Source organism: Spermophilus citellus (assembly GCF_964194105.1).
Source record: "Spermophilus citellus genome assembly, chromosome: 8".
Lineage (NCBI taxonomy): Eukaryota > Metazoa > Chordata > Mammalia > Rodentia > Sciuridae > Spermophilus > Spermophilus citellus.
This window is the reverse complement of record NC_138189.1, coordinates 60,567,179-60,588,134: the sequence shown is the minus strand read 5'-3', so window position 1 is coordinate 60,588,134 and position 20,956 is coordinate 60,567,179. Positions and strand designations below refer to the sequence as shown.

General features: G+C 36.0%; 1 protein-coding gene across 1 annotated transcript in view; it reads left to right on the top strand.

Moving 5' to 3' along the window:
- CCDC158 (coiled-coil domain containing 158) overlaps positions 1–20,956 on the top strand; it is a gene marked incomplete at its 3' end in the record, with an annotated part of 84,711 nt that overhangs the window by 26,626 nt on the left and 37,129 nt on the right. Inside the window, exons 8-14 of the mRNA XM_081304328.1 lie at positions 17–131; positions 7,027–7,146; positions 9,193–9,390; positions 10,499–10,981; positions 15,809–15,998; positions 18,120–18,272; positions 20,500–20,612. Coding sequence (XP_081160454.1) covers positions 17–131; positions 7,027–7,146; positions 9,193–9,390; positions 10,499–10,981; positions 15,809–15,998; positions 18,120–18,272; positions 20,500–20,612 — 1,372 coding nt within the window. The remainder of the gene's footprint in view (positions 1–16; positions 132–7,026; positions 7,147–9,192; positions 9,391–10,498; positions 10,982–15,808; positions 15,999–18,119; positions 18,273–20,499; positions 20,613–20,956) is intronic.

Below are 20,956 nucleotides of genomic sequence, written 5' to 3'. Positions count from 1 at the left end.
TCTTAATACTTTGTAGAGAACAAGCAAGAAACCAAAATTCAATGTATATGCGTCAGCTCAGTGAACTGGAATCTACTGTTTCTCAGCTGCGTTCTGAATTAAGGGAAGCCAGAAGGATGTATGAAGACAAAGTAAGTTTAGGTTTTGCTTTTCTACTTCTAGGGACAAAAATCAATAATATATTTTTAATAGTTTACTTGAAAATAGGAATCAGAATAATAACTTCAAACTAAAATCAATTTGTGAGCTGGAATAAGAAGGTGATAAATTATATGTTAAATTATAAACATTTTTTATTTAAATTGCACACATTAATTCATTATTAGAAAAACATTTTGCCCACTTCAAGTAAGTTTCTAAAAAACAAATTCAGGGGCAGGGGATGTAGTTCAGTGGTAGAGTTGCTTGCCTTCTATGCATAAGGCTCCGAGTTTAATCCCCAGCAACATGAAAATAAATAGATAAATAATTTAAAAATAGGACCATCTTAATTATTCTTACAAGGTTTAGCTTTAGTAAATATTTCAAAACTAACTGGTCTACTACCTCTCACACTCAATATTTGGGGGGCCTACCTCCTTTCTTACTTTTAAACTCTTAGTAATTATTGTTTGGTTAGCAAACTGAACTTCAAGGTTAATTAAACTAATTAAATAAAATAATGATTAATTAGGAAAATAAATCTTCATCTCTTAACATGTAATTCCTATTAAGGCCAGATATTAACTAATATTTCATATTCTGCTTCTGTTCTTTTTTTTACATACCTAAAGGGAAGTTATTCAATATCATTATCAACCACTTATTCAGAGTTTACATCTTTGTTAGTTTCAATAATTTTTAAAACCTTAAAAAACAAGCAAAGAACTGTCATTCAGAAGAGCTCATGTTCTTTATTCCCTGTGAGAAGGGTTACCATCATTGATGTTTGATTGTAATGGTCTCAGTTTATGCCTGCTATCCCAGTGTCTTGTAATTGCTAGCTTTCATCTCCTAAGTGTCCCAGTTTGGAAAATAAATCTATCTTTAGTATTCCTGCACATAAGAGATCCTGATATAGTCATGCAGAGACAATTTAGGTATAGTTCTAACCATTACATTTAGTTAGTTTCTCAACACCTAAGCTATTGGGAGTGATGAGTAGAAGAAATAGGTATAGAGAAGTCAGGCTGGGGTTGTGGCTCAGCAGTAGAGCACTCGCCTAGCAGCCTAGCATGTGCAAGGCCCTAGGTTCAATCCTCGGTACCCACATAAAAATAAAAAAAAATAAATAAAGGTAAAGGTATTGTGTCCAACTACAACTAAAAAATAAATATTTAAAAAAGGGGAAGTCACCCGACTCCTTTTATAAAGTGAAATCAGTTCTGTAGGTAACATTATGGGGGAAAAGGCTCTGCTTAGGAAGAATTGAATATCTGGCAGCACTAATCTTTCCAGACCATTGACCTTTGGGCAATTTTAATTCCCAGTGGCACTCCCGTACTGGCCACAGGAGGGGGCTGTTTTTCCTTGTATCAAGCTTAAAAATTAGACCTTGACCTTTAACTTCTGTGGTAAAACTAAGATAAGACTGGAAAATTTAGCAGTAAAGAGTAACATGAAATTGTATAATCTCAGTAATAGATTTAGATTCTCTACAGTTGTATCTTTCAGATGTTTTTAATCACTTCTCATAGGAAGAACTATAATTCATCTTATGACCCAATACAAACCCAAGCAACTGAACCAATTTTATAAAACAATATTTACCCTATTACATGTGAGTCAGTTTCTCTTCTCAGATGCTAATTTGAAGCTCATTAAAATGTTCTAATGATTTACTGATGGGTTGAAGTTTGAATGAAACTGTCTCTTTTATAAACCTCCTTGCATAGCTCTTAGCCTAAATCCTTGTGGCAGGGTCATTTCAATTACTACCACTTCCAGGCTACCCCGAGAGACTAAGAAGCAAAAGCCCAGAGAGGAGCATTTATTCTTTCTGGCTCCTCTGAGGTCTCCTTTTTGTGTTCTAGTTTCTTTTCTCAGGACAAGCTTTTCGCCTGATGCTTGATAGCAGGAATACTCACCCTAATCTGGATAGACTAAGTTTACACAGAGGGCATGACCTTACCCTACAGAGCATAGAACACAAGGATGGTCATGATTTCAGTACATCATGGTCTGGGAGGATGCTGTATTGTTTGGGTCTAGTGGAGGTTGGCACATTGGCATAAGTAATAGCTAATAATCTGACAGCGAGAGAGGATGATTACATTACATCCAGTACAATAACTGATACTCAAGACTACACAAACCATTTTGAAAAGACTATTAATAATTTAATGACAGATTAAACCCTTTGAAAAGTCACAAAGTGCCAAATAGAGCTCGACTTATGTTTTCTTACATAATTTATAATGCTGTAGCTTTCCATTATAGCCTTGTTTGGAAAAATTAAACCATCATATATAAACCTCACCTATTATTTGCTAATTTACATTTGCTCTGACATATAGTTTCATGTTGATCGACTGTAAATCAGGACATGGTGGGAAATTTTAATAAATACTAAATATTCATCCTAGGAATACAAAAAAAGTTCCTGAGTTTTTATAAGCATTTATCTTTGACATTGTAGAAGCACAAACATCAGAGGAAGGACTGCAGACTTTTTACATGGGGTCATATAGATAAAAACATTAGAATCATTGTCTTAGCTTGCTCTAATATAAACAATGGATCACCAAAAATTTTGACAGTCTTACATAGTAAACAGTTAATAGAAATAAGAGGGCTTATTGGCTTAACCAGTTTTAACTGAGATCAGTGAGATGTTGCTAATAAAACATAGTGGACTTTATAGAGCCAGTACCTGGTTAATAGTTAACTAGGCTGTATTAATAGTAACTCTCTTTCATTTTGTCAGGGAACACTAAGAGATAATTATTGGCCATGTTAATATAGAGTTAAATATACTTTGGCCTGAAATGGCATTAGTACATAGTATAGGTGGGCAAGGAAAATCAAGCAAGTTAACAAAATGAATTTCATTTTGGAGCCACAAAAATTCTATTATTATGAAATGTTTTGTTATAATAAATACAGAATTGAAAAAGCAAATTCTTCTACTTTATTTTCATATGCTTTGACTTTATATTGCCTAAACCTATGAAAACATTAAAATCTATTTTCTGCTGCTTTGGTGCATAGTTAGTATATACTATCCAAAGAACAATAAGAAAAAAAGGATCAAAGAAAATAGTATATAAAAGCTGTAATAATTAAAAGTGAAATTTGTGTGAAAAAAACTATAAGGTGTTGATATTGTACATAATCCTACTTTATCAAAGTCAATGTTTTTTCATGACATCAGAGTCCTCCATTTAAAATAAAAAAGCATTGGTCTGGGGACATGGCTCAGTGGCAGAGCAAGTATATAGCATATGCAAGGCCCTGGATTATATCCCCAGCACCCAAAATGATGATGATGATGATAGTTGTAATTGTAAAATAAAGTGTTAACTTTTTTAAAAAAATGAGTGGTACAATAGAGCTGAACAAAACTAGAATTCCTAAATTAAGAGAAAACTCATTCAGGAGGGTAATGTTTCTCCTCAGATTCACAAATTATTTTCATATTGTAAAAATAGAAATTATGTTACAAAGAAAATTTTAGATGTAGCTTTTGGAGCTGACATAAGTGTTTTGCTGTAATGCTGTTTTCTATTCTTCTCTTTCCATTTTAGGAGAACCTCCAGAATTCCCCTTTTCGAATTTGGACCAGTAGAAGCTGTCACTATTGGCTCTGTAGATTTGGCTTTACTCTTTAACTTTCGCTTTTTGACAACAAAAATATCTCATGATCTTGATTCTAAGTTTATTTTTCTAATTTTGAAAGCAGTTGGGGCTGAATTTCATTCATACTTAAAAAGTGAAGATTTAGTAGCACTGGCTGGAGCAGGAAGATTCTGTGCAAATGCTTTGCAAAGTTCTGCCAATGCACCTTCATGCTGACCTGCATTATTCCTCATTATGCAGTGCCTGTGTTTTTGGGTTTTTTTAGCACAGAAAAAAATCAAAGCAAAACAAAACAAAAAGACCATTTAAATAATTTTACATGATTTGATATGATTGGTAATATCTCTAAAATCAATGCAAAGATTAGAATGAAATTCCAATACTCATTGTTCAGTGATTCAAACCAAAAAGTGGATTCATAGATGGTAAAAGGGAAAACCAGTGCTGCTAACTAAAAAGAAAAGAAAAAATAAAACAAATAAAACCAAAAAACAAAAACAAAAAAAAACTTTTATTGCATCGCAGATATCAGTATGTTTCTGGATATTCTAAAAGGCTTTTCTTTGTAGTATTTTTTACAGCTGTTTGTATCAGCTTAGCTGCTACTTCAATGGTTTTCCCTTTCACTGTTTGTTTATCCTTTTAATTAATTAATTTATATAAATATTTTTATTCTTAAAAAGTGAAAGGTAAAAGCAGAGCTATAGCAGCTGAGTCAGTACTGACAGCTACAAAACTATGTTCCTGCAGGGGTCTGGAGGAACTTCTGATATTTAATGAAAAGATGGAAAGATAAGATGTGGCCCATTCTTGCCTTCTTTCCCTCCCTCATTTCCTCCCTTCCTCTAATTTTGGTCTCATAGATTTTATCATCAAGTTTGAAGTTATAAAATGGTTATGCAGCCTTTTTTAAAAAAGTAAAAACAGACCAAAGAAAGTAAATTTTAATTTGAACTTGTAAAGCACACATTGCCCAAGGACAGAAACAGTTTATGCCAAGCTAGGAGTAGAAAATATGTGCTTTAGTCACATGATTAACTCACATTAAAAGTATTGAATTTATAGCTCAAAAGACAAGTGGAAAATAAAGAACTTCAAATGATATTAATATTCTTGTGTGGAAAGTATTAGAAACAGAACTGAAAGGAACATGAGATCATCTGGACTTTCTTTTCAAATTATATGTGAAAAAACTTGAGATAGAGAAGTTATGTGACAGAGGATGAGAACCTAAGGTGTTTTGACTCTTAATGTGATCTTAACTGCCTCTTGGATCATGTTTGTTTGTCCATATCTTGCCAGGGAAATATGGTAACTGTGTGACAGGACAAGTTTGTGGTTCTTTCCAAAAGTATTCTTTTTGTTATTATTTTGTGGTGTTGGGGATTGAACCCAGGGCCTCATACATGCTAGGCCAGTTTTTAACCACTGAGCTATATCTCAGCCAAACCTAAATCTTAATATCTTTACCAACTGTGTGCTGGTCTTCCCCAATAATGATAAAATTGAAGAGATGATGTTAACTGGTATTATTCATTCATTGTTTTCTCAAGAAGTTACTTATGCTATGGAGTTATGCTTTTGAGACTAAATGTGTGTGTGTGTGTGTGTGTGTGTGTGTGTGTGTGTGTGTGTGTGACCTATATATGTCTTCAAAGGATTCTAAGAGTAAAAAGTAACTTTTTTGTGTGTGGTGCTGAGAATTGAACTCAGGGCTCTACCATTGAGCTACATCCCCAGCCCCAAGTACTTCTTTATGGGATTATTAGAGTCTAGGTACATATTTTAATCAATAGTATTTTATCTATACCTCATCTTGTGAAATACATTTTTATATATGATATATAATAAATGTAACATCAGTTTAAAAATATATTCAATGTAATATTAAATCTGTATCCTGATCCCTGTAGGATATAATATACTACAGGTAAATATAAAACTGTTTGATAGTCTATATACATGTTAATATGTTTATAGAAATATACCATATGTATTCATGCTTATTATGTATCAAACAAATGGTTGCAGATATATGTGTATATAATGTTTTTGAATGTATGTTCAGTTAATAAATGCAAGTAAAAATAAACTAGAAAGTCATCCAAAAAAGTTTGTGTTGGTCATATGTTCTCTAGATAGAGAGTTTTAAGCATAGTTCATCATCTCAAACTAAGTTTCATTCTTGACATAGTAGATTTGGAAGTCTAATGAATAGATGCTTTAGAAGTAGGAAGAAATATAGAACACTTATACAGATATGAAAGATTTCTTATCACTAGAAAGTAAATAATAAAATAATATTGTGGATATCATTGCTAGAGGTCAGGTATGCTATCTAACACTAAGTATCAATATATTTTCATTATTTTAATATTTTATTATCTAAGTTGTGGTATGTGTGGCTCATTTAAAATCCAAACCTTGAGTCTCCTGGTCAGATAATCGGCTTAGATGATGCTGCATGCTACGCCCAGAAGTTCAGAGCTTTAGAAACATTATTAATAGTCAGGCAGCCTCTGTCCTCCATTGAGGTAATACAAGCTGAGGACTTGAGGAAATAAAATGTTTGGTGCCCCTTTGTTTGCTACCAGTGGTACAATGGAATAAATTTTTCTCTCTACTAAATAGATCAAACAGCTACCCTGACTGTGAGAAAAAAAATATATGCATATTACAATTTTTAAAATTGGTACCGTTAACTCCATTTTATAGTTGAAGAGAATGAGGATTAAAATGGTTAAATCAATTTTTAACTGTAATAAAATATATATATTTGGCCAAACTTTCAAAATATTGTAACTATATAATGATGACAATAGCTATAATATCTATCATTCATTCTTTTATTTTCAGTGTTTTTTAGTATTGAAACTGATATTCTAAAACAAAATAGCTCTTGTAAGTATAATACAGTTCATTTGTGTAGCAACCAGCATGCTATCTGTGCCACAGCAAGCTTCCTTAAATACCAAATTACAGAACATATCTTGACAGAACATAAAGTCTGAGTAGTATGAATACGAGAGGAGTATTATAGATAATGTCCAAACCAAACAGTACCAAATATTTTGTCTTATCTGATTTTCCTGATTAATTCTGCATAAATCCTAAATTTAGAAAACTTTGAAAAACTTATCACAATAAACTTATATTTGCCCTCAACATAATGCTGTTTGCTTTCTAAAGATCATGTTTGTTTTTTATGACTCACTGGCATAGTCAGACTGATTTATGTTCTTCTTTTAGATAGAAGATCTGGAGAAGCAATTAGTCCTTGCCAACTCTGAGCTCACTGAAGCACGTACAGAACGGGATCAGTTCAGTCAGGAATCTGGAAATTTGGATGATCAACTTCAAAAGCTATTGGTAAGATTATGCTCTAAAATATGGATAAGATTGATTCTGGGAAATTTTTCCTCAAAATATCTTTAAAAACTAGTTTTCTTTATAAATCATAAATTTTACAAAGTATTGTACACACATAATAGACTATCAGATCACATGTTGTATGTAAAACAATGTTCTGTGTACTTTAATTTTTTTAAGCAGAGCTATTATTGTGTAGGGAAATAGGGATCTTCAAGCAGCCAGTCTTTTTCATTTATTTATTTTTAGTTGTCAGTGGACCTTTATTTAATTAATTTATTTATATGTGGTGCTGAGAATTGAACCCAGTGCTTCACCCATGCCAGGCAAGCACTCCACCACTGAGCCACAGCCCCAACCCACCAGCCACAGTCTTTTAATTAGAACTGTATTCTACTAAGTTGAAGTAGTATTAAGTGTTCATTTTAAAGGTAAATATCAAACATATACAAATTTTGTCTGTAGAAATTTTGAATGGATGTTCAGAGGGGATTTTTAGAAAAAGAAACTGGCAGTAGGATTGTGATAGTAGTGAAGCAGTCTATCTGTTAGAGGTACTGCAGGTTGAACTATCTAGGAAAGGAAATGTCCCAGGCTCCTTTGTGTGGTATCAGTAGTACAGCAGAATAAATTTCTCTCCCTGTCAAGCCCCATGCTAGGGCATCATGCTCTGCTGGCAAAGCCATCATCCTTTCTGCACTGACAGGGGTATAGACTGTGGAACTGACAAGTGTGTGCCAGGAACACTACACTGTGGGAGGATCCTGTTGGATGTTCCCTAATGCTCTCCTATCTTGGAGAATGCTGGGCGTGGTCACACATGCCTGTAATTCCAGTGACTCCTCAGCAGGCAGAAGGGTCACAAGTTGAGATCAGCCTCAACAACTTAGCAATGCCCTCAGAAACTTGGCAAGACCCTTTCTACTCAGTCTTCCCCCCAAATTGCATATGCCCCCTCCCTGTTTTTTCTTCCTCATCTTTGTATCTCTAAGCTGTTCTCAAATTCTAACTCAGAACTTTCTGAAACATTTCTGTTCCTTTAGTGAAATTCTCTCTGATATAACTTATTTGTCTATAATGAAAACCACTTCTTTTTGAGTGTTTATGTGTCTGTCATCTTCCTTTTGGGTGATAAATCCTTTGCAGTGTGCCTTTGTTCCTCATATTCAGTATAGATATTTGGAAACAGTAAACACTCACTGTGTATTTTTCTTTTTTTCTTTTTTTAAAGAGAAAGAGAATTTTTTAATATTTATTTTTTAGTTTTCGGTGGACACAACATCTTTATTTTATTTTTTTAATGTGGTGCTGAGGATCAAACCCAGCCGCGCATGCCACGCAAGCGCGCTACCGCTTAAGCCACATCCCTAGCCCCCACTGTGTATTTTTCTGAGTGACTGAAAAGAGGTCATTCTATTCACAGTCCAGATGCTCTATTCTGCCATATTCTTTAAGATTTTGAGCATTTCTTTATTGCAGGAGCACACTTGATGTGAAATATCAAGTTTTGTTATAAAATTCAAGACTTAAACACAGGATGACTTTTAAAATCTATTGTAATTTCCTTTGCAGTATATATTATTTGAAGTCTAGTTCCTTGAAATCAATTTGTAATGCTATTTTTTTTATGTGTTTGTGTGGTGCTGGAGATTGAATCCAAGGCCACAAGCATGCTAAACACAGAGCTCTTCCAGTGAGCTACACCCACAGCCCTTGTAATGCCAAATATTTTAGGTAAGCAAAACATTAACTTATTTTTTGAGAAAATAATCACACTTAATCAAGCTATTAAAAAGGAATCAGATTCCAAAGATCAAAGGTTTTTCAAATGATATAACTCCAAAAACAAAAGAGTTAACATTTTAATTATTTAATACCAGGTAGAAGAGGGGAGAACATGCATTCTTATTTCTTTGGTTGTGTGTGTGTGTGTGTTTGTCTGCCTGTCTATGGTACTGGGGACTGAACCCAGAGCCTCCCACATACTGGGCAAATGTTCTGCCACTGAGCTATATCTCCAACCCAGCACATTCCTCACTCTTTTAGGCAGACCTGCACAAGAGGGAGAAGGAGCTGAGTCTGGAGAAGGAGCAGAACAAACGGCTGTGGGACCGAGACACGGGCAATAGCATCACCATTGACCACCTTCGTCGTGAGCTGGATGACAGGAACATGGAGGTGCAGCGCCTGGAGGCCCTGCTCAAGGCCATGAAGAGCGAGTGTCAGGGCCAGATGGAGCGGCAGGTCAGAGCATTCAGGCTGTGCCCCCACCAGGTGGTCTCTGCTGGGGGAAGAATGTATTTTATGTCTACTGGTGCAGTTTTCTTCTTTTATAAATGGGCCTAAAATAGCTCTAAAATAAAACTATGTATTCTATGAGCAATTTTTAAAAATTTGGTATTTATTTCCATATTTTGACCACTTGTCAAACTAAATATGTTAGACTTTATCTCATTTGTATATTGGTGAAAAATTGAACTCCACTACAACTACCTTTTTATTTTCACCAAGAAATTGGTAACCTAATAATTACTTAACTTCTACTACAGAAAAGCTCAAGCTATCAGGAAATATTGAGGAATAGCAGGGTTGAAGGTTTACAACAGATTTTTTTGTTGGTTTGTTTTTGCTTTTCCCTCAAAAGAGATTTTCCTTTCATCCCTGCCTCCCCTGATTGAGACTGATGGGTGTGCACCATTGCAATGCACTAGTAGCAAGATGTGGACTGCTCTCTTAACAGCTGTGTATTTTCAATTCAGAGACATAAAAAGTACCCCACAATGTGTAAATTTCTCAAAATGTGAAAGTAAACAAAGTGATCCATCTTGGCTTAGACCCCAGGGAAAGCCATTTCCCTGTTCTCTGGCTTAACTTCATCTAGAAGAAAGATAGAAGAACCAATTGGAAGTTATAATCTTACCTTTTCCACATAAGGGCCAGAGAATGTGAATGTGTATTGGATAAAAGCCATTATTCCTTTTCCCCTCAAATTAAGGGAAGGCTGGAGCAAAATAGAAAATAAGGGCAGTTTTCATCACTTACTGCCCATCCCCTCATCACCAGTGTTACCTTAATCTAGAATAATATAGAAAGCATCCTCAGAGGAATTTCCAACCCTTCTTTCCTGGAAATCTACTCCTGAGAAGCATCCTTATTTAAGGCCTTTCCACCTTGTCTAACACACTCGTAGGTCTTACATGTACTGTCAACCTGGGGTTCTGACAGAAAATTATTTGAATTAGTAAATCACACTTATTCCAAACCATGATTTTGAGTTAAATTGTTACAGATCCTAAGGTTGCCCATACCTATCCTCCCAAATCCAGGAAACTCTCTTTTCTTTAACAATCAGATGGCAGCGATTCAGGGGAAGAATGAGAGTCTAGAGAAAGTGTCCTCCTTGACTGCTCAGCTCGAATCCACCAAAGAGATGCTCCGCAAAGTAGTGGAAGAGCTGACGGCCAAGAAAATGACTCTGGAGAGCTCAGAGAGGACAGTGTCTGATCTGACAGCTTCCCTCCAAGAAAAAGAGCGAGCCATCGAGGCTACCAATGCAGAGATCACAAAGCTCCGCTCCCGGGTGGACTTGAAATTGCAGGAACTACAGCACTTGAAAAATGAAGGAGATCACCTCAGAAATGTGCAGACGGAATGTGAGGCTCTGAAGCTGCAGATGGCAGAAAAGGACAAGGTGATTGAAATTTTGCGCCAGCAAATTGAAAACATGACACAGTTGGTGGGCCAGCATGGACGGACTGCTGGTGCTATGCAAGTTGAAAAGGCTCAGCTGGAGAAAGAGATTAATGATAGGAGACTGGAACTACAGGAATTTAAGGTCTGTATGGTATTTTTTGTTGGCTTAACTTCTGAAATTTCTTCTTTCTTGTAAGGAAGTACAACCTAATTTATTGAAAAAGGGATTCTTGTTGACTGTGGATCTTCTGAAATAGAAAGGATTTGTGTCTGTGTGTATTTTTTTGAGAAAAGGATCATACTTTTATCAGATTCCAAAGGAGTGTATATCCCCAAAATGATTCAGAATCACAAGTACCAAAAAAAAAAAAAAAATCACCTACTCTGATGCCATAGTTTGATATTGTCTCCCTTTTCAGACAGGCCTAAGTTTGAATATCATCTACCAGCACTTAATAATTGTGTAACATTGGACTGTTCACTGAATATCAGCATCTGTGTCTGTTAAACAAGACAAAACACAAAAACAAAAGAGATACCAACAACTTTATTTGGTTGCTATTAGTCTTACATCAGAAGATATATATCAAGGGCTTAGCCTAGATCTTGGCCTATATAAGGTGTTCAGCAAGTATTAATTCCTTCTCCCATTCCATTTTCTTTCTGACCTTTATAATACATTACTTGTTCCTGTTCTAACCTGGATTATCACGTTCTATACTGTGCTACATGTATGTGTGTATGTGTGTGTTTAAATGTGTGTTCAAAAAGAGACAATGGTCTCTTTTCCCTTACCAAACTATAGGCTTCCTAAAGCAGGGTGCACATCTTATTCATCTTTGTTTTTCCTTCCCTGTGTCACTTTGCCTTGCCTCCCAGAAGATCCTTAGTAAATATTTATCAAAATTTAAAATGGTTGGCTAAGTGTGGTGTTATACATCTATAATCTCTATGACTTAGGAGTCTGAGACAGGAGAATTCAAAGTTGAAGGCCAGCCTTTAGCAACTTAGCAAGGCTCTGACTTGATAATAAGAAACAACAGAAACTTTAGGTGCTTCCTTTTCCTCATTCTAAAAATAGGACCAGCAATAGATTATTATCTATATTAAGGAAATAATTAATTGTATAACAGTTTAGACTTTTCTATTGCTTAAGCTTATATTGATTATATTTTTTAAATAGCCAAACTCACCATGAAAGAGACACATACAGACTTATCATTTTTCTTTTTCTTTTCTTCATTTCTTTTCTCTTTTTTTTAACTGAACATAGACTTTTTATTATCATTATTCCCTGAACATTACAGTATAACAACTGCTTACATAGCATTTACATTGTATTGGGTATTATAAGCCTTCTGGAGATTATTTGAAGTCTATAGAGAATGTGCACAAATTTTATGCATTTTGTATCAGAGATCTGAGTATCCAAGGATTTTGGTATCTGAGGGTGGTCCCAAAACCAAAGCCTCATGATACTGAAGGATATCTGCACTCAGAAAAACCTCTATTCTACTCTGTCCCTTATGTTAATCATCTTTTTATCACTATGACAAAATTTCTGAGAAAAACAACTGAGGAAAAATTTATTTGGAGGCACTGTTTCAGAGGTTACAGACCACGGTTTCTTGGTCCTGTTGCCTCCGTGCCTGCGGCAAGGCAGTATATCATGGGAGTGTGGGTTGAGGAGATTCAGGCTTATCATTTTTCAATGGTAACCTTACAATGAAAACTTTAGGACAGGTTTGCATGCAGGATAGAACATATTTAGGGAGAAGAGATGATTGTCCCACCTTCTTGCCTAGGAAGATAAATTGCTAGTGTTGTTAAAGTGACAAATGGAAAAATCCCACTGAGTCTGAAACTCTAAAGATGTAATCAGTTTAATCCTTATGATGGAGGCACTATTATTATCCTACTCCACAGATGATGAAACTGAAACACAAAGATTAAATAACTTGCTGGAAGGCAGCACTGCTTTAAGAATTGATCCTAGACAGTATATGAGTAGGTATTACTGCTCAGCCAGAATCCCCTGGAAACCTGTAAAAGGCAGGCTGCTGGGCCCCACTGTAGAATTTCTGAATCATTAGGTCTAAAACTGGGCTTGAGCCTTAATGTTTCTGAACAAGCTTCCAGAAGATGCTGATAACTGCTAGTCCAGAGAGCACAAGTCAAAACCTATGTTAGTACTTCAGTGGAGTGTGGATCACCTTGAGCAGAATTGCTGATCAAAGTGTCAGAGAGGTAGGGACTTGAAATGGGAAGAGACTAGGCAGAGAGGAGGAAGCAAGGCACTGAAGCAAAGAAAGTGAAGCTGAGTCTAGATTAGCCTGGAGGTGGTGTGGGAGCTGACAAGGGTTTTAGGTGGAGAAGAGGGGTGACATGAAAATGGCAATGTTAGAAGTAGATTAGGTGACATCAGTACACAGAAGTGGGTTGGAGAGATTGAAACCAATCTTCCCATATTCCTACCTAGAACAGCTGAGAGTTCCTAGGTGAAAAGAATTTCACATGGATGCAAAGGCTGTAAGTCAAACACTGAAGCTCTAATGCATCATCCATTTCCCTCCACGGTCAAATGGGGAAAGGAAGGGGAGTTGTAGCCCTAAAAACTGCGGTTTCTCTCACCTCTTTAGACTGGGTACTGTACACATGGACGACAGAGAAGCAGAGTGAGCCTTCTCCTAATCACCATGGCTGCTCAAAGCTGGACCCTTTCTTAGATGATGAAGAAAGAATCAGCTGGTTTAAGAGGTAGAAGAGGAGTGGCACATGCCTAGGATGTGTTGTGATGCCTCAGGGTGCCCCAGGGAGAGCTCTCCCCTCCCTCACCCTCTGAGGCCAGCAGCATTTCATATGTCATTTACCAGAACAGGCTAGGCAGTGATCCAGGTAGCCCTTCTAGGGCCTTCACTTTTCAAGCCCATTACAGGGGGGCGGTGAAATAAGCCTGGAGTACCCCAGTGATCCTTTTTGCATCAGCTAAATGCTTGTAGTGTGTTTACTGTTCAAATACAGTATCAGCCTCCACATCTACACTGTTATCACAGTTATATTATATTGGCTTGAATCGTATTATACTTAACTCATTATTTGAGTCAGTTTTGCATTGCTGTGACCAAAATGCCTGACAAGAACAACTTAGAGGACGAAAAGTTTCTTTAGGGCTCACAGTTTCAGAGGTCTCAGTCCACAGATGGCTGATTCCATTGCTCTGGGATCAAGATGAGGTAGCAATCATGGGGGAAGCTCCCAGTAGAAGAAAGATGGTTAGTTTGTGGTAAGGTCAGAAAGCAGAGAGAGTGAGAGAGGGCGAGAAACCACAGGAAGGACACACTATTCCAGAACATACCCCTAGTCACCCATCTCCTCCAGCCATGCCCCACTTGCCCACCCAGTCAGTCTGCTCAAACTAAGATGGACTGATTATGTTACAATTCTCACAACCCAACCATTTTACTTCTGAACATTCCTGCATTAATAGGGGCTTTGGGAGGACACCTCATATCCAAACCATAATATCCATTAAATCCCAAGTCTTTAATTCTGTGTGAATATTTCAATGAAATTGACTCAGGTGAACTAAAATAGTTTGAAAATCATAATCTAGAGCTTATTTATGCTTTATATATTTTTCATATACATAAAAATATGTGAAATATACATAATATATATTATTAATAATATATGTGAAATATATATTTTTTCACTCTACTAACTCACCTATTATTTTCTCAAAAGAATAAAACTCCAAACATAATGTTTATTTCAAAAGTTACCTTAAGTGGCACATTTGTTGCTCAATTTAAGTTTTCATATGTGTCCCATATCTGGGACAATGGGACTTAACATGTTAAGGCCATTAGGCCTTACCTGGAAGGACAATATGATGACCTGATAAAGTAAATTGTTTTTCAGATGGCATTTATTTACTTGGACTGATCTAGGCTAGTCCTGCCCACTAAATGCAAATCCTTACCTTGCCTCTAAGGCCAACTGGATCTTACCATGGTTCCCTATCTGACCTCATCTCCTACTTCACTCCTAGTTCACTTCCCTTCAGCCATACTGATGGCCTTGCTGGGGACTGGGGCTCTCCCCCAGCTTACCTATGTGACTTGCTCTCTTATCACTTCGAAGATTCTACTCAGGTGTCATGTCATCAGTGAGGTCTTTCCTGACCAAAGGTGTCAGGGTTCACAAGACCAACCCTAGGCTTGATAAATCTTTGAAAGGACTAATCGAACTCAGAGTTCTGCTAATGGCTAAGAGAATAAAGCAAAGTCTGCACCCTCTTTTCTTATTCTTGTCACTTCTTTATCTGACATAGTAAATGTTTGTTTTCTGTTAGTCTTTCCTCACTAGAGGAAGATGTGAGGACAGAGTCATTGTTTGGTTATTCCTAGTATCAGGGGCCAGGACTAGGTAAGGCAAGTCAGGTGCTTTAGTTGGAGGTCCACATCTGTGGCCTCACTCACTTTCCCTGAGTCCTGACCCCATTCCTAGGTCCCTAACATGTAAAAGGTCAACTTCCTCAAACTAGGTGCTCAATACGTAATTTTTTAAAGATTTTTTTTTAAGTTGTAGACGGACATAATATCTTTATTGTATTGATTTTTTATGTGGTGCTGATGATTGAACCCAGTGCATCACACATGCAAGACAAGTGCTTAACCACTGAGCTACAACCCCAGCCCCTCAATACATAACTTTTTAACAAACCAGAGTAGAAATAATGAAAAATTGTGGCAAGTGAAACTGGAGAATTGACATTTAGTTTTAAAAGAACAGTGAAATATTCCTTTTTCCCCACTTACTATTGATGCTTTATAATAAAATACAAATTTAGCATCCTAAAAATAATTCTAAAAATACTAAATGCAGACAGAATATTAATGATATTTCTAGTTAATATGCACATAATTTTTATTTCTTTCTCTATCCTTCATATTTGTCATATATTTAGATTTTAAAAGATAAAAAAGATGCCAAGATCCGGGAGCTTGAAGCCAGAGTAAGTGACCTAGAACTGGAAAAGGTGAAGCTGGTGAATGCAGGCTCTGAGCGGCTCCGTGCAGTGAAGGACATCAAACAAGAGAGAGATCAATTATTAAATGAGGTGAAGATGAGTAGGAATGAATTGAACAGTCTTTCAGGTATGTCATTTGAGTTTGAATTCTACTAAAATATAGGGATGCTGTCAAGTCCAATGTGACCCTAGCACAATTGTGAAAGAAGGGTGGCCATGTCACTTCTCAAATACAGAGGGTTGTGCTGCCCCATTGAACTTACTCATGGCTAAAATCCCCATAATTCTCAGTGAAGAGCTTCCACATCTCATGCTCACTAACCGTTAACATTATTCAACCCTAAGAGTCCAGGAAATTCTGCACTGAGTTTCCAAGAGATGGGCAAGGTATCTAGATTCCAGACTTTTAGAAGGAAGGCAGGTGTTCTTCATAAATCGTATTATTTGCTCAGTTTGTTTTTATGGAGGTGGAAATGTTGAATTCTTTGAGTGACATAGCTCGATTACAGCTTTAATAATGAATGTGAATTGTAAATAGATTTATGCAGATTTATTGAGAGGAAAAATCCAAGGCCTTACATTAAGCAATGAAACACTCCAGCTTCTGACTGTGTGATACAGTATCATGTACTACACACACACACACACACACACACACACACACACACACAGAGTAACTACTGAGCATTTATTATGCCAGACACTGTGATAGGTTCTTGAAACACTATGTTAGGTCCTAGAAACTCCCCACTGGACTAGAAACTCCCCAAAGTGGAAATGTGCTGGATGCAAAGGTAGCACAAAAAATAGAGAATTGGCCTCCTAAAGGAAGTCACATCTATGTTGAGTTTGAAAGAGGGAAAGGAATTTGGTAGATGAAAGTGGTAGAAGGACATGCCAAACAGAGAGAACATAAAAGCATGAAGGCATGAATAACATAATGTGATCTCAGAAGTATCAGTTGGAGCAAAAGTAGAAAGGAATACAGGCTAAGAAATGAGGCAGAATAAATAGGTAGAGCTGAACAGCATGGAACCAGCAAAAGATATTAAATTGGAGATTACTGTCATCAGATTTTACAAGACCACATCAGCAGGTAAATTCAGGAATGACACGGCTAATGAGACAGACCAGTCAGTTAAGGGGGACTTTGCAATGGTCTTGGTAAATATGATGAGGACTCCAACAAAGGAGAATGGAAGAAGATTAAAGAATTAAGAATATTTTTGGTGGTTGGATCAACAGGACTTAGTGATTGGGGGTTGAGTCTACTTTTGGGTTTTTAGTTTATAGTATTGGGATAATAGCAACAACTGCAGGAGGAACCTATGGAAGGACAGGCTTGAGGACAAAAATCCTGAGATGTAGTCAGTGGGAGGCAAGTAGTTTGGGGTGGCACTGGGACCTCTCCACTGAGATGTCTGGATAGATGGAGATTGATCTTGTTCCCTTTGTAAATAAATCTATATCATACATTAATGCATAAATATAATAAATAGATGGATGAATGTGTATTTTCTAATATAGAAAAAGATGAACTTGTACCAGGTGACTTAGTAGATATGAAAGAAAAAGATAAGACAGAGCTGTGCCTGGTGACACACGCCTATAATCCCAGTTACTCAGGAGGCTAAAGCAGGAAGATTGCAAATTCAAGGCCAGCCTCAGAGATTTAGCAAGACCCTGTCTCAAAATAAAATTAAGAAGGGCTGGGGGTGTAGCTCAGTGGTAGAGCAGAGCACCCTGGGTTCAATGTATCCCCTCCACCACACACAAAAGATAAAACTGGCAATATAACTTAGTTGTAGAGTGCTTGCCTTAGCATGTGCAAGGCCCTGGATTCAATCCCCAGCACTGCAAAAATAAAAAAAGACACATGGTAGTCAATTTAAAAAAATACATGGGAGCCTCAGATTATTTATAGTTTCATGGAGATTGATCTACCTACAGATGGTGGTGAAATCTGTTAATGGTGTATATAGAAGGTTTTTAAGATAAAATAGATCTGAGCTAATTATAAACACAATGAATACTAAATGGATAATGGAAGAGGATCCACTCAATGGATTAAAAAGGGTCTGATAGATCCTTTGTATGTATATATCATTTCTCTAACAAATAAATATATAATTAAATAAATTTACTTCCAATCTCTAAAATTCTATGATCATTAAATGCAAATGAAATATCCTTCATATCAGCCTGATAGAAAAAAGTAAACAGTATTATTGATTATTGTATTATATAGAGGACTATGAAGTCTTGAAAAGGAATTTTCGAAACAAAAGTGAAGAAATGGAAACTACTACAAATAAACTGAAAATGCAATTAAAATCTGCACAGTCTGAACTAGAACAAACAAGAAATACACTAAAGTCAATGGAAGGATCTGATGGTCATGGTATGTTCTACCAGATATTTTTCTTTTTCTTCTGTTTTAATTATATTAGTTTAGTTTTATTAAAACATCAACCCATATATATTGCCTACCATCTTTTCACGGTGCCAGATAGTTTGAGAAATATACAGCTATAGGTATTAATGGTGGATATTATGGAGGAGTAGTTCTGCTTAATTTTTTAAAGCAGAATTTTTTGAGGGAAATTGCTGTGTGCTTAATGACCTCTAATGTATTTGAAATCACTAAAGTATCTGAATCTTTCTTTTCCTGTGGTATTTCAATAAATCCTAACTAATTTGAATGTCTATAAATGTTGGCCAGTTCTCTTTAAGAATATAAATACAAGTTACTGATCATTTCCCCTGACCTCTTGTTTTTCACATGTGTATTATCTACATAAACTCTAGATCTGTGACTACTTGGCAGTTATATATTTCTTCTCTGTGATAACAATGGGAAGGAATCCTGGCAATTGAACTACTTGCTGAGGGGTCCCTAGATCTGTTTACTTTTTTACCTTGCTGCCCATACTGGTCCAGATAAGTTATTATCTTATGACATTAATGAGTATCTCATTGTCTTAATGAGACTAAGTGTTTTGTGTTCTTTCATGATGTTCATATCATTATTGGTATGAATTTATAAGAACTAATATTTATCAAATTAAAGTATGCATTTTTCTTTTTGTCAATATTTTTTTTAGAGAGAGAGAGAGAGAGAATTTTAATATTTATTTTTTAGTTTATCGGCAGACACAACATCTTTGTTTATATGTGGTGCTGAGGATTGAACCCGGGCCAAATGCATGCCAGGCGAGCACGCTATCGCTTGAGCCACGTCCCCAGCCCTTGTCAATATTTTTTAAGGTCAGAAGATTCATATGTGCTTTGGCAGCATATATGCTAAAATTGGAATGATATAGAGATTACTATAGTTCATGTCCAAAGATGTCACACAAAATCTTAAGTGCTCCATATTTTGTGTAGTTCTTGGCAATTTGGTTCTTTGCTAGTTAACACAGAAAAATGTTAAGATTTTCCAGAGGTTGTCAAAGAGGCGTCTTTGGGGTCTCCCACCCATACGGCATCTCCAGTCATGTTACAGTTATTAAGTTACCTAGGTAATCTTTGTATTTGTTTTCAAATACTTGTTTTAATTGATTAAAAACCATTGGAGAAAATTATGTTTGAAGGCCAACTATGATTCATTTAATCAGACCAGAATTCTTTGAAGTAGTGAACAAATAATGTTAAGACTTTTGATATATTAATATCAATTTACTGTGCCTTTATTAACCCTGTTTTTGTCAGATTAGTGGTAAAACATTATCTTGTTAATGAGAAGTCAAGTTTTTCATTCTTTCTGATTGCTTATTTTAAACAAATAGTACATTTTCTTTTTTCTTTTTAACCTTTAAGCTATAGTCAGATTTGATTCAAAGCAGTGTCATTTCCAAACTTCTTTCCTCAGCTGACCTAAAAAAAGAAACATACATACATACACACACACACACACACACACACACACACACACATACAAACATACAAACATAGGGACTTCTGACTTTGAATTTCTGATAAGGATAAACTTCCTATATTTTTAATGTCCTACCATGTCTTAAGTATTCTGTGCCTTGTACCCATCTAGAACATTTTCATTCTACCATGAGTTTTCCTAAAATAATCACATATATGTTTCTGGTGAACACTTGACTACTACTAGTTCCAATTGCATGACCATAACTCTGAGACTGAAAATTAAATGGTTTATGATATCACTGAAATCTTTAAAAAGATCATTAATAGTAGATGTCTTCTGTGGGTATTTTAAATGTTTCTATAAAAATCATTTTAGTAAAAAACAATAAACATTATTCTTTATATGACTCTTTTTATGTATCTGTTTCCTATATGTGTAAGTATGAGTTGGTTTGTATTATTGTTGCCATTGGAAATGTGGCAAATTGAATTAATTCAAGTAGCAAAGAAACTGCAAAACATCTTCATATCTATTTTTCCCAGCTCAGCATCTCTGAGTAGTTGCTGAAAATTGTTATATCCCAATACTGTGAATCCTGAATACCTTTTTCCATAATCTTTTCCTTGAGACTGCCCAGGTACCTCAGAGAATCTTACTTCTCACGGACTAAATTAGCAAGTTACAGTACAAATTATAGTGACCTCTCAACAATAGAATTGTTAAGGCATAGTTTCCTTTTTTTTTCAAGCTATGAAAGTGGCAATGGGAATGCAAAAGCAAATCACAGCCAAAAGAGGTCAGATAGATGCCCTTCAGAACAAGATCCAGTTTTTAGAAGAGGCCATGACAAATTCGAACAAGGTAAGTCCCTGTCTTTAGAATAGGGAAACCAACATGCTCACTCATTAATGTACTACAAGACAGAATGAGATGGCAGACATACTACGTGCAATGGGAAAAAGAGAAAAGCTTATTTTTTACTTACAGAATAAAGGAAAAACTCCTCCTAAAGGAGCATTGAAACAGGATCTTGGAATATAGCTAGTGATTTATTTATTACCACCACCACCAACACTTTATTATTACTTGTAGTAATGGGGCCTCACATGTTAGGCAAGTGCTTTACTACTGAGCTTCATCCTCGGCCCTTTTATTATTTTGAGATGGGGTCTTGCTAAGTTGCCCAGGCTGGCGTTGAATTTGAG